The sequence below is a fragment of the Schistocerca nitens genome, chromosome 1, assembly GCF_023898315.1.
Source record: "Schistocerca nitens isolate TAMUIC-IGC-003100 chromosome 1, iqSchNite1.1, whole genome shotgun sequence".
In the NCBI taxonomy this organism is placed as follows: domain Eukaryota; kingdom Metazoa; phylum Arthropoda; class Insecta; order Orthoptera; family Acrididae; genus Schistocerca; species Schistocerca nitens.
This window is the reverse complement of record NC_064614.1, coordinates 1,215,887,235-1,215,903,801: the sequence shown is the minus strand read 5'-3', so window position 1 is coordinate 1,215,903,801 and position 16,567 is coordinate 1,215,887,235. Positions and strand designations below refer to the sequence as shown.

The 16,567-nt window shown below is 39.8% G+C and overlaps 1 protein-coding gene across 1 annotated transcript in view; it reads right to left on the bottom strand.

The window, feature by feature from the left end:
• Positions 1–624: 624 nt before the first annotated feature.
• The window catches only part of LOC126239654 (prostaglandin reductase 1-like), a 55,115-nt gene continuing 39,172 nt past the window's right edge, over positions 625–16,567 (bottom strand). Inside the window, exons 2-3 of the mRNA XM_049947875.1 lie at positions 1,871–2,215; positions 625–1,369 (exon numbers count right to left, since the gene is read on the bottom strand). Of these exons, the coding sequence (XP_049803832.1) occupies positions 917–1,369; positions 1,871–2,215 (798 nt within the window). The 3' untranslated portion in view covers positions 625–916. The remainder of the gene's footprint in view (positions 1,370–1,870; positions 2,216–16,567) is intronic.

The following is a 16,567-nucleotide window of genomic DNA, read 5'->3' as shown; positions in this document are numbered from 1 at the left end:
TTAATAAATTCAAGAATAAATTCAGAGAATATTTATATTAGTTTGTGTGATGTCTATTGTACAATGTTCAAAATGTTTCTCAGCATATCAGGGATCAGTTTTTCTTACTGTATTTGAATCTACCACTTCCCCGACAAGCAGTAGCCAGCCTCCACTTCTTCTGTTTGATCTGCAGAAACTGCTTCCAATTTTGTAATTCATAAATTTAAGTAGTAGCAGGTTATCAGTTTTGATCCAGTGCTCTGTAGAACACATTATGTATGTGGTGTCTTCGTCTTTGGAAAGGACTTCTAATTATAGTACAGGTAGTTTGCTCTTAATAGAATGTGTATTTTAGTAAAAGATGTTCAAGGTTGTTCTAGTTTGTGTTATAATGGAAATGGGATTATAGGTCAGAAGTCATGATTCTTGGTTGATAAAATCAACGAGTTTCAAATCAATTGAAGGTTGCGAAGTTTGGTTTCAATATATTTCTTGTTTTATTTATCATTTATACCTACTATCTTGGGACAACAATCTCAGCAGTTTCTCAGTTATAATTTGCTTTCTGTCTTGCATACAGTGAAAATTATCCAAACATTTGGTTTCAGATTTGTAGCAAAAAGTGTTTTATCCAATGACAGCTTATTTTTAGTATTTTTATTACAAGAAACATGTTTACAAAGTAATGAAAGATTGTCTCATGTTTTGCATTGATGGTAAAGACAGTAATGTTTGCAAATATTTTACAGTGTTATGACAATATTTTATTATATTACCAACACAACACAACCAAAAACTTCTTCATAGCTATGATGTGATGTGGATGCAAGCAGGTAACTAAAGTGATTCCTATTTACCTTTCATTGCTCATCAACCCCATTAAAATCCTCGTATCAAAGAATTCTGTTTGACTGCAAATCCACAACTGAGTACATTAAACTTTGATGACTGCTTTTCCAACATTTTCTCCCTTAAGCATACCAATAAATGCTTTTGGCATATTTTCAAATCCTTCTGTGACAGTCTCTCTGTATTTCAATTTTCCTTCTTTAATCCATTGTATATTTTGTTTAATTCCCTCATCCCATCGGTCCAACCAACGTTTAACTAAAAATCCCTCCATTTTCAGCTCTTTGAAAATCATGGCTGGCTGTAAGATGGGTGCAGTTGGTATTTCTGTGGAATTGTAACTAGATACAGAGCCACAGACTGAAATTCTTCCTCCTGTTCTCATACTATATATTACATCACTGCTCAGCTTCCCTCCTACATTATCAAAGTATACATCCACACCTTCAGGTGCAGCCTCTTTTAATGCTGTTGCAACATCCATGGACTTGTAGTTGTATGCATGATGAAAACCCAGTTCATCCTTCAGCCATTTTACCTGTGAACAGAAAACAAATCGATTCTGGTGACTTTCGGAAACATATGGTTCTGACAGGTAAAAAGATTTATTGCAAAGTATCCTGTACAGTTATTAAACATTAGAACAGTTTTAGTGGTAGATCTGTAAAAATCATTGATATTGTTATATCTGTGCTTTGAACGAAATGTTTAAATAACATGGGATCTATATTAATATTAAGTTTCTAAAGTACTACAAATATGAATGAATGTATGGAGGGCAGCTTTGACCTGTGTTCTCCTCATATGGAGCTAATGTGCGTACAAATAATTTGTGGTAAAAAAGAAGTAATATGTAGCATGTACAATGTAATACAGATTGTTTGATTCCAGGAGGTTTAACACATTTTGTTCACAAGGGGACTATCGTTATGTCAACTGTGTGATATCTCTCTCTCTCTCTCTCTCTCTCTCTCTCTCTCTCTGTGTGTGTGTGTGTGTGTGTGTGAGAGAGAGAGACTCCAGATGGTATGTAACCTACCTTTTCATCAGACCCAGCAAAGCCAATGACCCTGCAGCCTCTTATACGAGCAATTTGGCCTACAATGGAGCCAACGGCACCAGCTGCCCCACTGACCACAGCCACCTCTCCTGTCTTGGGATGGCAGAGTTCAAGAAATCCAAAATATGCAGAATTGCCTGGCATGCCCAAGACCCCCAGGCACAGTGACAAGGGCAAGTCGCCAACATCAGGTGCTAAAATGGGTGCCCACAAGTCATTATGGTTCTTTGTGTCAGCCACTGTGCGATCACGCCAGCCCCAGTAACCGACGACGTACTTCCCGACTGGGAAGTCAGGTGAGCGGCTCTCCACAATACGTGCCACCTGCAAGTCCAGAAAAAGTACATCAATTTGTACATACAAAATATGTGAAAACAATTGTGCACAGAGAAATTTGGCAGACCCAACAGCTGCTGCAGGATAGGGCATAACTAGTTGGGGCTACTGGAGTAATTTTTCAGGCCTCCAGAGGTCAAGGAGCTCCACCGCCCCCTGCCCAAAAAAGAAGGGATAGGAAGTATTAACACTTAATTCTCTGTGAGAAGGTTGTAGAATTGAGTCAGTATTTCTATTTTGAGATAGTCTTATGAATTACACTTCATTCATATAAAAATGACTTTGTAAACTTTGTGTGTGGATAACCAAGATAGTTATTTAGTTTATAAATGTAAAACAAATTGTGTGGAATGTAATGGCTACTACTGCACGAAGAAAAAGCCAAATTCTGAAAGCAACTGAAGAAAATTTTCATGTTCTACAGAGGGAATAAAGACAGATTTGTTAGTTACCTAAAATTGGGAAGGGAACAGATCCTCATCCAGCTGTAGGTCATAGTAGTGGAGGGATACAGGCACATGTGCATCTTCTTTAGGTTATTAAATATTTTCTCTCACACCATATTCTCTGGACATGACACCCAGTGACATGAAGAAACTACTGCTTGGCTGGCACGTTGTGATGAAGCAAGCTGGGTTGTTTTCACTTCCCCTCTTGTTTTGCCACTTGCCTCCATAAAATTCATTTTTCATGTCTGACTAATTACCATTAACATACATGAGCATAATCTGCAATTTCATAAATGAGAAAGGTTGGCTGTCAGTTTTAAAGAATATACCACTCGATCTAATTTTGTGCTTAGTTTTATGTATGTAATTGATTTTCTAATTTTTTGACTATTCCTAGTTAATATCTTTTGTTATAGGGTGAAATCAATAATTGTTTCATAACTTAAATTCTGTTGTTGACCAATAAACAAATATAAATTCTGTACCAATTATAAACATTTGGAGAAACAACTAATAGTATTGTTAAAGGATCTATTTGGCTCTATTCGAAAACATGGTAGCAAAGCCAGCCCCTAATTAATTCCAAAGTAATTAACAATTTTATCGACAGTATTGTTTGCATGACGATATCTGTTAATTTCATCATTTAAACAAAAAATTTGGCCTAACTCTTGTACTAGAGGAAACCACTGAAAAGACAATTTTTCATTGTATTCAGTTAATTTAATGAGTTAAGTTTTATTTGTAATTTGTGTAAATTAAATACCAAACAATGTGTAGTTTGAGTGCCTATATTGTGATGATATATAAGGGCTCGATTTTTGGTCCTGAGACAGTCAGTCCATGGTCGAGTTTCAGATGAAGAACCCGTGTTGGTTAGATCAACAACAATGCGTCCACTTAACTGTGAAATAAGTGTAATAAGCCATGTGCTAAGACAGTGACAGTGTCTGTTCAATACTTACCATATTATGTGGCAAGAACTGTATGTTTAGGTTTTTACTGATCGTAGATGTTGAACAGTAAACTATTGTTGCTGTATGTTGATGTTTACTTGCAACCTATTAATGAGACACATCGAAAGTTAAAGAATAGTGCACTGGCCATATAATTGATAATTGTGTATTATGAGGGAGGGGGGGGGGGTTGTGAACAGTTACAGTAAAGAACTGTGAAATGCAAATGTGCACCTGTCGGCTACACCATTTAAAGTGGTCAGTGTTGAACTTCCAGCCCCCATTTTTCAGCCAGTGTAGCAACACTATTTGTCGACACCGAGGACAACAAATGAAGAAACAAAGCAGGTGAATGTTACAACGTCCAGAATTAACAACTAAGTGATTTTTTAGGTCAAATGTTTCTTGAATAGCCAAAATACAGATTTCTACAATGAAAATATCTGCCAAGTCATCCATTGTTGCGAAAAATTAGTTACATTGAAAGGAGAAAATGTAGAGAACTAACTCCACAGCACCAAATCTCATAGTCACAGGGCCATTTCTTTTTTTAAAATCGTGATAATTAAAAATTCAAGACTTCCTCTCATACTGAGGTGGGAAAACTGCTCCTGAAAGGCAGAAGAATCAGCAGTGATGAACAGATTGAAAATGGAAACTACAGCATTAAAGACGCACAAGATTTATCCAGTGAACCTGTGGTCTGTAATAAAAGTGTCATGACCAATCTCTCCATTGGCAAAAGATTTCTGGCTTGTTCCCCATTCATATGTCCAGGACGGGACTGCCAAGGGTGAGATGACCACGAGAAAAAACATTGAATAACCATCAAAAGGGTATCATTCTAGGAGTCTGAATGTGAGATGACAGAAGATTCTGGTAGGAAAGATAGAAAACCTAAATAGGAAATGTAAAGACTCAAGTTAGATATAGGGGGAGGAGGGAACGGGGATCAGTGAAGTTAAATAGAATGATGATACAGACCAGTCAGCAGCAGAAAATAGTGCAAGCAGAGTGGGATTTGTCATGAATAGGAAGCTAGATCAGAAAGAAAGTTACTGTGGACAGTTCAGTGATAGAATTATTTCCATCACAATCAACAGCAAACAAACGTCAACAACAATGGTTCAGGTATACATGCTGATATCGCAAGCAGAGGATGAAGAGACATATTAAGTTGATGATACTATTAAATGAGCAATTCACTATTTAAAAGGAAATGATAATGTCACAACTCGAGACCGGATTATATGCATTTGCACGTTGCATATGCATTTGCATATTTGGCTCCTTTTCACCAGTTATTGCGTATTTTAACTGAAAACTAGTGACAATGCATATTTTCGCTCTATGTTTACAATATTTTAAAAATTTAGACAGGCATTCTCTAGCTCGATCTAGTTTTTATGTCTGTCAGATGGACCGCGACCTAGAACTGTGTGCAATCGCTAACAGAGAGGCCACTGCCTAGCAAAATCGTTACACAAGAGAAACAGGAAAAGGCAGACAGAGTCAATGCTCCTGCGCCCGAGCCCCCCGTAAATCCACTGTCATACCTTATGTGTCAGCAACAATTAAATTAAACTATGCAAGCTTTTAGTCGCACGTCCATTGTTTCAGTTTAGTTTTCTATTTAGTTATACACAGTTGAATGTGTTTACTACATGTAGTGTGCAACGTGTCATCCTCTAAGCCGCCCAGAAAAAGAAACATCGTTTCGTGGATAGCTGACCATCCTGGAACATTTACACATGACGGAATTGTTTTGTATTGTCGAGTTCGCGAGAAAAACGTTTTGTGCAAAAGAAAGTTTCAAATGTACCAGCATGTCAAGACAAGTCTTCATGTCGAAGGAATGCAGAAGAAAGGACCACAACAACTTCTGACAGCAGTAAGTTGCAGGAGCAATGATTTGTCCAAAGGTAAACAAAAAAGTCTGTTTAACATGAATCTACGTGAAGCATTCATTGCAAGCAGTATTCCCCTTCACAAACTTACAAACCTTATCCTCAAAGACTTCGTGCACAAACATTGCTTATATCAAAATATACTAGCTGAATCTACATTGCATAAACATTACATACTGACAATTTATGTAAATGTTCTGGAAGAAATATGCAATGAACTCAAGGACAGCATTATCTGGATTTTATTGAAACTACAGACACTCATGGCTGTTACATTGCAAATTTGATTGTGAAAGAAGAGCCTCTGCCTTTCTATTTAGCGATCTGCAAAGAACTTGGAAAAGTAAATCATTCTATGATCGCCATATTTGTGAATGAGGGTGTTAGAAAAATATTTCCAGAATCTTCTGCAGATGAATGGGTGTTTGTGTTTATTTCAGATGCTGCTCCCTATATGACCAAAGCAGGAAAAGCTGTCCGAGAATTTTATCCCAATTTGATTCATGTGATGTGCTTTGCTCATGGAGTACATCGCCTTGCTGAAGAAGTATGTTCCACATTTGTGAATGTAAATAAACTGATTTCATCCACTAAGAAAGTGATTCTAAAGGCTCCTGCTTACATCAAGACCTACAAAGGAAAACTACCAGATGTCCCTTTACCTCCCGAACCAGTGATAACTCGTTGGGGTACGTGGGTCAAAGCTGCGTTGTGAACATTTCGAACCCATTAGCGGGGTAGTAAATGACTTCGATAGTGAAGAGGCTTTGGCAGTTCGCCAGTGCAAGGAAGCTTTTAATGATCTTGGTATTAAAAAAGATGTTACTGTGATTAGCACTCATTCTTCCTATATACCTGCAAATATTGAAAAGATTGAATCTCAAGAATTGGCATTGAATGAATCTATTCAGTTAATGAATAAAATTATTCTAGTTTAACTCCTCATTGCCAGAGGTATTCCCAAGAAAACTTAAAGAAAAGTTTGAGAACATTTTAAACAATAACCTGGGTTTTGAACCATTATGATAAATTGATAGTTTAATTAATGGGACAGGTGAACTCTTACCAGAAACAATAAGTGCCAACATAGCACCCAAATTCATATACTGCCCAGTTACTTCAGTTGATACAGAAGGGTCCTTTTCTGATTATAAAAATGTTCTGAGTGATCGAAGACACAATCTTAGTACTGAACATTTGGAACAGTACTTGGTCATTTATGTTTATGATAGTGGAAAAATGTAAAATAAATTGCTAATGATGTTTTGGTCCAGTAGAATTAATTAAAAGTTAATGCTGTTCAAATAAATTCTGATTTTATGTTGTTTTTTGAATAAAATATTTAGGCGTTTTTGAGCCTACCCCCATGAACCACGGACCTTGCTGTTGGTGGGGAGACTTGTGTGCCTCAGCGATACAGATGGCCGTACCGTAGGTGCAACCACAACGGAGGGGTATCTGTTGAGAGGCCAGACAAATGTGTGGTTCCTGAAGAGAGGCAGCAGCCTTTTCAGTAGTTGCAAGGGCAACAGTCTGGATGATTGACTGATCTGGCTTTGTAACAATAACCAAAATGGCCTTGCTGTGCTGGTACTGCGAACGGCTGAAAGCAAGGGGAAACTACAGTCGTAATTTTTCCTGAGGGCATGCAGCTTTACTGTGTGGTTAAATGATGATGACGTCATCTTGGGTAAAATATTCCGGAGGTAAAATAGTCCCCCATTCGGATCTTCGGGTGGGGACTACTCAAGAGGACGTCGTTATCAGGAGAAAGAAAACTGGCGTTCTACAGATCAGAGTATGGAATGTCAGATCCCTTAATCGGGCAGGTAGGTTAGAAAATTTAAAAAGGGAAATGGATAGGTTAAAGTTAGATATAGTAGGAATTAGTGAAGTTCCGTGGCAGGAGGAACAAGACTTTTGGTCAGGTGAATACAGGGTTATAGATACAAAATCAAATAGGGGTAATGCAGGAGTAGGTTTAATGATGAATAAAAAAATAGGAGTGCAGGTAAGCTACTACGAACAGCATAGTGAACGCATTATTGTGGCCAAGATAGACACGAAGCCCATGCCTACTACAGTAGTACAAGTTTATATGCCAACTAGCTCTGCAGATGATGAAGAAGTTGATGAAACGTATGATGAGATAAAGGAAATTATTCAGGTAGTGCAGGGAGACAAAAATTTAATAGTCATGGGTGACTGGAATTCGAGAGTAGGAAAAGGGAGGGAAGGAAACATAGTGGGTGTATATGGATTGGGGGGGGGGGGGGGGGGAGAAATTAAAGAGGAAGCCATCTGGTAGAATTTTGCACAGAGTATAACTTAATCATAGCTAACACTTGGTTCAAGAACCATAAAAGAAGGTTGTATACATGGAAGAATCCTGGAGATACTAGAAGGTATCAGATAGATTATATAATGGTAAGACAGAGATTTAGGAAGCAGGTTTTAAGTTGTAAGACATTTCCAGGGGCAGATGTGGACTCTGACCACAATCTATTGGTTATGAACTGTAGATTAAAACTGAAGAAACTGCAAAAAGGTGGGAATTTAAGGAGATGGGACCTGGATAAACTGAAAGAACCAGAGGTTGTACAGAGTGTCAAGGAGAGCATAAGGGAACAATTGACAGAAATGGGGGAAAGAAATACAGTAGAAGAAGAATGGGTAGCTTTGAGGGATGAAGTAGTGAAGGCAGCAGAGGATCAAGTAGGTAAAAAGACGAGGGCTGCTAGAAATTCTTGGGTAACAGAAGAGATAATGAATTTAATTGATGAAAGGAGAAAATACAAAAATGCAGTAAATGAAGCAGGCAAAAAAGAGTACAAACATCTCAAAAATGAGATCGACAGGAAGTGCAAAATGGCTAGAGGACAAATGTAAGGATGTAGAGGCTTATCTCACGAGGGGTAAGATAGATACTGCCTACAGGAAAATTAGAGAGACCTTTGGAGAAAAGAGAACCACTTGTATGAATATCAAGAGCTCAAATGGAAACCCAGTTTTAAGCAAAGAAGGGAAAGCAGAAAGGTGGAAGGAGTATATAGAGGGTCTATACAAGGGCGATGTACTTGAGGACAATATTATAGAAATGGAAGAGGATGTAGATGAAGATGAAATGGAAGATACAATACTGCGTGAAGAGTTTGACAGAGCACTGAAAGACCTGAGTCGAAACAAGGCCCCAGGAGTAGACAACATTCCATTGGAACTACTGACGGCCTTGGGAGAGCCAGTCCTGACAAAACTCTACCATCTGGTGAACAAGATGTATGAGACAGGCGAAATACCCTCAGACTTCAAGAAGAATATAATAATTCCAATCCCAAAGAAAGCAGGTGTTGACAGATGTGAAAATTACCAAACTATCAGTTTAATAAGTCACAGCTGCAAAACACTAATGCAAATTCTTTACAGACGAATGGAAAAACTGGTAGAAGGCGACCTCGGGGAAGATCAGTTTGGATTCCGTAGAAATGCTGTAACATGTGAGGCAATACTGAACCTACGACTTATCTTAGAAGAAAGATTAAGGAAAGGCAAACCTACATTTCTAGCATTTGTAGACTTAGAGAAAGCTTTTGTCAATGTTGATTGGAATACTCTCTTTCAAATTCTGAAGGTGGCAGGGGTAAAATACAGGGAACGAAAGGCTATTTACAATTTGTACAGAAACCAGATGGCAGTTATAAGAGTCGAGGGGCACGAAAGGGAAGCAGCGGTTGGGAAGGGAGTGAGACAGGGTTGTAGCCTCTCCCCGATGTTATTCAATCTGTATATTGAGCAAGCAGTGAAGGAAACAAAAGAAAAATTTGGTGTAGGTATTAAAACCCATGGAGGAGAAATAAAAACTTTGAGGTTTGCCAATGACATTGTAATTCTGTCAGAGACAGCAAAGGACCTGGAAAAGCAGTTGAACGGAATGGACAGTGTCTTGAAAGGAGGATATGAGATGATCATCAACAAAAGCAAAACGAGGATAATGGAATGTAGTTGAATTAAGTGTGATGATGCTGAGGGAATTAGAGTAGGAAATGAGACACTTAAAGTAGTAAAGGAGTTTTGCTATTTGGGGAGCAAAATAACTGATGATGGTCGAAGTAGAGAGGATATAAAATTTAGACTGGCAATGGCAAGGAAAGCGTTTCTGAAGAAGAGAAATTTGTTAATATCGAGTATAGATTTTAGTGTCAGGAAGTTGTTTCTGAAAGTATTTGTATGGAGTGTAGCCATGTATGGAAGTGAAACATGGACGATAGATAGTTTGGACAAGAAGAGCATAGAAGCTTTTGGAATGTGGTGCTACAGAAGAATGCTGATGATTAGATGGGTAGATCACATAACTAATGAGGAGGTATTGAATAGGATTGGGGAGAAGAGGAGTTTGTGGCACAACTTGACAAGAAGAGACCGGTTGATAGGACATGTTCTGAGGCATCAAGGGATCACAAATTTAGCATTGGAGGATAGCGTGGAGGGTAAAAATCGTAGAGGGAGACCAAGAGATGAATACACTAAGCAGATTCAGAAGGATGTAGGTTGCAGTAAGTACTGGGAGATGATGAAGCTTACACAGGATAGAGTAGCATTGAGAGCAGCATCAAACCAGTCTCAGGACTGAAGACAACAACAACAACAACAACGAGTTTTTGAGCCTGCCCCTCTGCATGCAATATATCTCAAAGTTGGTCCTGTGCATATCGATTGTTTCGTTGTGACTCACTCACATCACATCCACTTGTTACTTACAACCTACCAGAGAGCATTCAGAAAATTATATCAGGATTCTAAATGTACCGACTTTTCACGTGGCCGGCGCTCTTCCTCGTAATTGATATGCACGGGTTCGTCTTTGAGATGTAATGCAGGCTGTTAACTACCATGTTATTTTATTTTTTGATCTTGCATATTTTGACACTTTTCATGCATATTTTAAGATTTTTATGATGCATATACTCTGGTCTGGTCTCTAGTTGTAACCTTGGAGGATTGGAATGTGATAGTAGGGAAAGGAATGGAAGAAAGAGTTGAGAGAGAATATGGGCTTGATAGTAGGAAAAAAAACTGTTGAAAAATCACAAGAAGAGGAGGTATACTTGGATAAAGCCTGGAGCTGTGAGAAGATTTCAGTTGAATTACATCAGCGTCGGACAGAGATTTCAAAATCAGATTGTGGAAGATACAGATTCAGATCACAATTTAGTAATCGTGAAGAGTAAATCAATGTTTGAGTCACTGGTAAGAATCAATGTGGAAAGAAGTGAGAGACAGATGTACTGAAGAATGATATATGTGTGTGTGTGTGTGTGTGTGTGTGTGTGTGTGTGTGTGTGTGTGTGTGTGTGTGTGTGTGTGACATTCTCTAGATACTGTGATAATGAATATCGTAGAAGGAGAAGGAAGAGGGGTGAAGGAAAGAAGGAAAAGGACTGGAGAGGTCTAGGAAAAGGGGTAGATTTCAGACAAACCACCCAGAACTGTGGGTCAGGGAAGACTTACGGGATGGGATGAGAATGAAAGACTGATTGTTGGGGACTGCACCAGACACAATTTGAAAACATAGAAGGCTTAAAGGTGGAAACACAGTAATATGCAAGACAGAAATTACTGCTAAAACATCATGTACAGGTGGTAGCACATTGTTAATATTTAATACTGTAATTTTATTGTTTTGATTACAAGAAATTATGTTTTAAAAACCTGAATTTCAGAACATTGTTTTGTAAGAAATGGCTTTTCAAAAATCGAAACTTGTGATTTTTATGGCTGGGTGGGGGTGGGGTGTATGATTGGAGAGGTGCGTTCTAGCAACTAAAATTTTACAACTTGAGCACAGAGTACATTGCAAACACACAAGAATTACAAAACTGTAAAGAAGTTAACTCGTGGATTTAGGAACAATGCATGATTTACTTTGCGAACTGTCAAAATTGAACTGTCCACAGGATTTGTTGCTAAACTAATCTTAATGTTCCCATGTGCCTGGTTTCTTTTGGTGAGGCCCATCCTACTATTGACTTGTCTGATGTACTCTTTGGCATGAGCACCCCAGTTGAGGTGCTAGTGCAGATGTTTTACCGTATCTGTTGCTCTGATGTTCACACTCCAAAACTGAAGTTTGTTGTTCACATCTTGTATTAGTAACACATTAATGCCCTATTTACTTCTATGGTATAATAGATGGTTTGATATGTAACCGTCATTAAGCAAAAAATACAAGATCATGTCGTATTGACACAGTTTGTCAATAAGGAACGACAGCAAATAATGAAATTTTACTTACTGTTTACTTGCATGTCTGGATGTTAATGATAGACATCTGTCCAAAATTACTTAGAAATAAATGCACTAAATGTGAAGAACTTGGTTGCAGCTGTGTTAGGGATAGATGTTCTATGTACTGGTGACATGTGAAAATTTGTGTCGGACCGGGACTTGAACCTGGATTTCCTGCTTATCGCTTTTTTCCTCAATATTGTTCATTGCATTTGGTCAGAGCGGATGTCACATGACACCCCTTCAAGTTCATCGTTGATCCTTTCGCTCAGTTTTTTTATTACAGAGGACAGCCAACCTTCTCTGACTGAACACGCTCTCTGACTGAACACACTGAGCTATCAGGTCGGGAACCTTAAGACTATCCGTGCATGCCCCCCGGGCCGACCCAAACTTACATATGTCACACTGTCTGCATTTCTATAATATTGTCTCTTACTTCATCAAATTAGCAAATATTTACATTCTGAGGTGGGCAGAAGATGGTAAAATCATAGGTCTCGATTCCTCATTGCCATTCTCATTGGTGTGGAAATACAGGATATAGCTATGAGCATTTAGTGGTAAATGTAGGATATGGTATAGGGATGTAGAAATATGACATGGAAGTTTTGGTCAGCCTGGAAGGCATGCACGGGTAGCCTCATGGTTAAGGTGACCAGTCACTACGAGCAGGAAATCCGGTTTCGAGTCCCAGTCCGGTAGAAATTTTCACATTACCAAAAGATGGTACATCTTCAGGGTGATTCTTGTTAATGTTTAAAAACCTACAAAACAATGCAGATGACATCGAGACAAGTAATTTAATGTAAGACTAATGGTGTTGCAAATGTTGGGAAATACCCCAGAAATAGATGAGAAACGTTGAATATGTGATGTCACCAGGTGACGTATCTCATGGCACTGGCAGCAACTGGGCTTGTGCCTGACGGGATGGTCGAGTGATGCAATGCACTTGCATTGGAGAAAACTGTGCAGGTTATGAACACCTTTTGTGAAAGTGATCTGTTGCTAATGCAGTAGTTACAAAATTATTGTCCTCACTGTAACCAAGGAAAAGTTGCTCTTATTTTGTGCTTCTTCACTATGTCCCTTCTTTTTGCTTTAGATACATTATAAATCTTACCTAAATGTGAACACACAATTGTCTCACACAATGAAAAAAATTCTACCTGCCAGACACAAGACTCGAATCCTGAGCCCCATGCGCTGAAGTAGTACAGGTAGGCCCGGAGCTACACTGACAAGAATACATGGGTTGACAAGGTCAGGTGCGAAAACTTATAGGCCTAACCACTTCATGTGTGGTGAAGTACATCATGTGTGGTGAAGTACATCATGTGGTGACGTTGCATGTCCAACATTTGTCATCCACTTTTGGGGTACTTCCCAACATTTGCGACCCCATGTGTCTTCTATTAAATTACATACCTCAGCATCATCTATGTCGCTTTGGAAGTTTTTAAAAATTGATAAAAATCACTGCATATACCTAACACAGTTAAAGCCAAGTTATTCGCTCTCAGTGTCTTTATTCTGATGTAATTTACTTATTGCTTTTGAACAGAATATGAGTAAACTTGTAGGTGATTTAGTACATAGAGCTACCATCTCCAGCAACAACAAATGCACTGCCCAGTTGGGCACTGTACTGAAGAGAGTTTGGATGACAGTTACAGGTAAATAATTCCGTGCTGCTTCAACTCTATGCGAGTCTTCAGTCTCATTGGGTGACGAAGTGGTGGCATACAAGTCTGTTGACAACACATGACCAGGTGTGTTCAGTGTTTGTGAGATCTGGAGAAAATCTTGGTCTGTGCAACAGTTGAAGAGCCTCTGTGTTGAGGTAGGTCAGAACAGCCTCAGAAACGTGCCACCCTGTGTTATCTTGTTGGAAGTTGTCAAAAACTTACCTGCTGCTGCCCAGACTACTGGCTATGCAAACTAGAGTTGATCATGTTGTGTGCACAGTGCCACTCTACACAGTCACATGGCATGTGGGCTCATATGTACCGAATCTAACAATGCCCACTCTCGTCAGAATCTTCTCACATTGATACATCCGCCATGATGCAGTATACAGATCTGAGACTTTTCTCAAAAGATGACGTGGTGCCATTCCTGTATCCAGTGTTATCTTCAGGTGCAGCACTGTTGCCGCACCACTCTGTGATACCTCGTCAATGGAAACCTCATCAATGGTCACCTTGTTGGTAGTCCATGGTGCTTCAGTCATTACCTTCATATTATTTACACCTTAACTCTGCTTTGGGGCAAGCATCTTGGGAAGTCCTTAAGTGCCAAGTGCTATGCCGATGATGGAAACTACTGTCTGTGGTGGTCAACATTAGTCCTCTTATAATGATCAGCCAGCTCTGAGGCCACCAGGGTACGGTACTGCCTGTGAGTAACACAGCTCTATGGCTGGACTTTCCATTAGGCAGGAAATGTTTCCACTGGCTGGGGAAGTGGGTTTCTGGAAGATGCAATAACATGTTTCAAAACATTCTTGGGAACCACAGCCCAAATTTCCCATTTACTTCTTACTCGCCTGTTCTGACACACTTGGGACATGAGAACAAAGTTTCAGAAGTCTTTCCACTTACGCTAGCCTGTGAGCTGGCTGGCCCAGATTTTACAAATCTGGTGGAAACAAAAGTAATAATTATAATATTGCCAGTGGAGGGTCGTTTGCACCATGCCCTGCAATTGGCTGTAGGAGCAGGGAGAGAGCATCTCAACCAAGTGTAGGAAGGAAGTTAAGGGAAATTCGAGAGGAAACTCTTGGGTCAACACATTCAAATAACACACTATTATTGTAGAGCCAGCACTGCACATCCGCTGGGTTCAGAGTTCGGTGACTTGAACAAATTTCGCTGATGAGTAGTCGAGGCATGGTCACATCAATCCTGCTGCCACAAGTATGGTGTGAGTGCCTGCTAAGATGTATACCGGGAAACGTTCTGAGGCTATTTTCGTAAACAGGTCCTGTTAGGATAAGAATTTCCATGTGGACAAGCTGAGACATCACGAAAGCTCCTACAAAAGAGACCGTTTACTATTTCTGTGACAATTTACGAATTCCAAGTTTGGACTGATAAATAATGAACGGATTGTCCCATTCGGATCGCTAGGGAGAATGCACCCTGTACTAATCTGGGAAGCATTGCAACAGATTTCTATAGCACGTTAAGAGGGGACTTGGCTGTTATTTACATGGCCATGTGACGTCAGTATAACATTGAGAACATTTCGCAGTGGTGCATCAACCACACTGGGTAGGTAAACGCATGCACGGCTAGACGCAACTTGCATGTCCCATTATGATGGCTAGGAACAAAGCACTGTGTGCTATTCTGGGAAGCATTGGAACAGATTCCTATAGCGCGACCTGTGACATCAGTATCCACAGGTAGAGAGGTATTGAGCCAGCGAAGGTGCCTAGGTGAACATGTATTTCAACAGGTATTTCTCAGGTGTCATGCATGAAAGGGATGCTGCTGCCTCATACTTGCAGACCCCAAACTGCCACCTGTGTGTGGCTTCTGCAGCTGACGGCCGTGTCGTCACTTTGGGGGAGGGGGGGGGGGGAGGGGGAGCGCCACCGGTGTATCCTGACTCCTGGGAGCGTGTACGGTAGCATCCTGTGCAGTCTAGTGGACAGGGGACAGTGGGTGGTGCGAGCTTGACGATTGAAAGATTTTTAACTGTGTGTAATTATGTGCGATGTGTGTTTCATTATGGTATTCCTTGCACAATTGGAATAAAAAAAGAATGCAGTCGATGTAATTACTTCTCATAAGACCTGCATCTTTCCCGATGCCAGAGAATGATGAGCAAGAGAAATCCAAGCCCCGAAAAACTGATTTTTCATAAAAAAAACAATACACCCTTGAATTTCCCCTTCATGAGATACTTCCTCTCCACCTCAGAGCCGCCAATTTCCAGGTAAAGGAGGGGAGGCAGAGAGGGGAGGGGGGCAAAGGGGGGCAGCGATGGGGCGGCGGGGGTAGTGATCGAAAATTCTTTTAATAAATAAATAAACTATATTTCACACACTGCCTGGAATCCTATAAATTGTTTAAAAAAACAATTTTCCACCCATTGTCTAAATTGTTTAAACAATATTTCATACACAGAAATCGATTTCTGGACAAATTCTTTAACTAAATACATAAAGTATATACCATACACTGCCATAAATAACTAAACAATATTACATACATTGTCTAAATTGTTTAAACAATATTCCATACACTGCAATTGAATTCCCTCTAAATGACCAATCAGCTGAGACTTTTTCCTGTCAATTTCCTGGGGAGGAGAGGGGGGTTACCAGATGGGGAGATGTTAATTAATTGATCAATTTAATTAAATAGTCAGTTCAAATTGATAAGAGTGAGAGAAGCTATTCTAATAACTCAGACCTGCAAGTGAATCTGTAGCAGCGAGGGGGACGGGGTGGGTTGGACGTTTCCTGAGGGAGGGGGCAAGGAACAATAGGTTAAGGACTTGTCAATCAAAAGGAAGGAAGGATCCTTTTAGCAGAACAATAGGTTAAGTACCTGTCAGTCAAAGCAGAACAATAGGTTTGCCCCTGAGTGCACCGAGCGAGGTGGCGCAGTGGTTAGACACTGGACTCGCATTCGGGAGGACGACGGTTCAATCCCGCGTCCGGTCATCCCGATTTAGGTTTTCCGTGATTTCCCTAAATCGCTCCAGACAAATGCCGGGATGGTTCCTTTC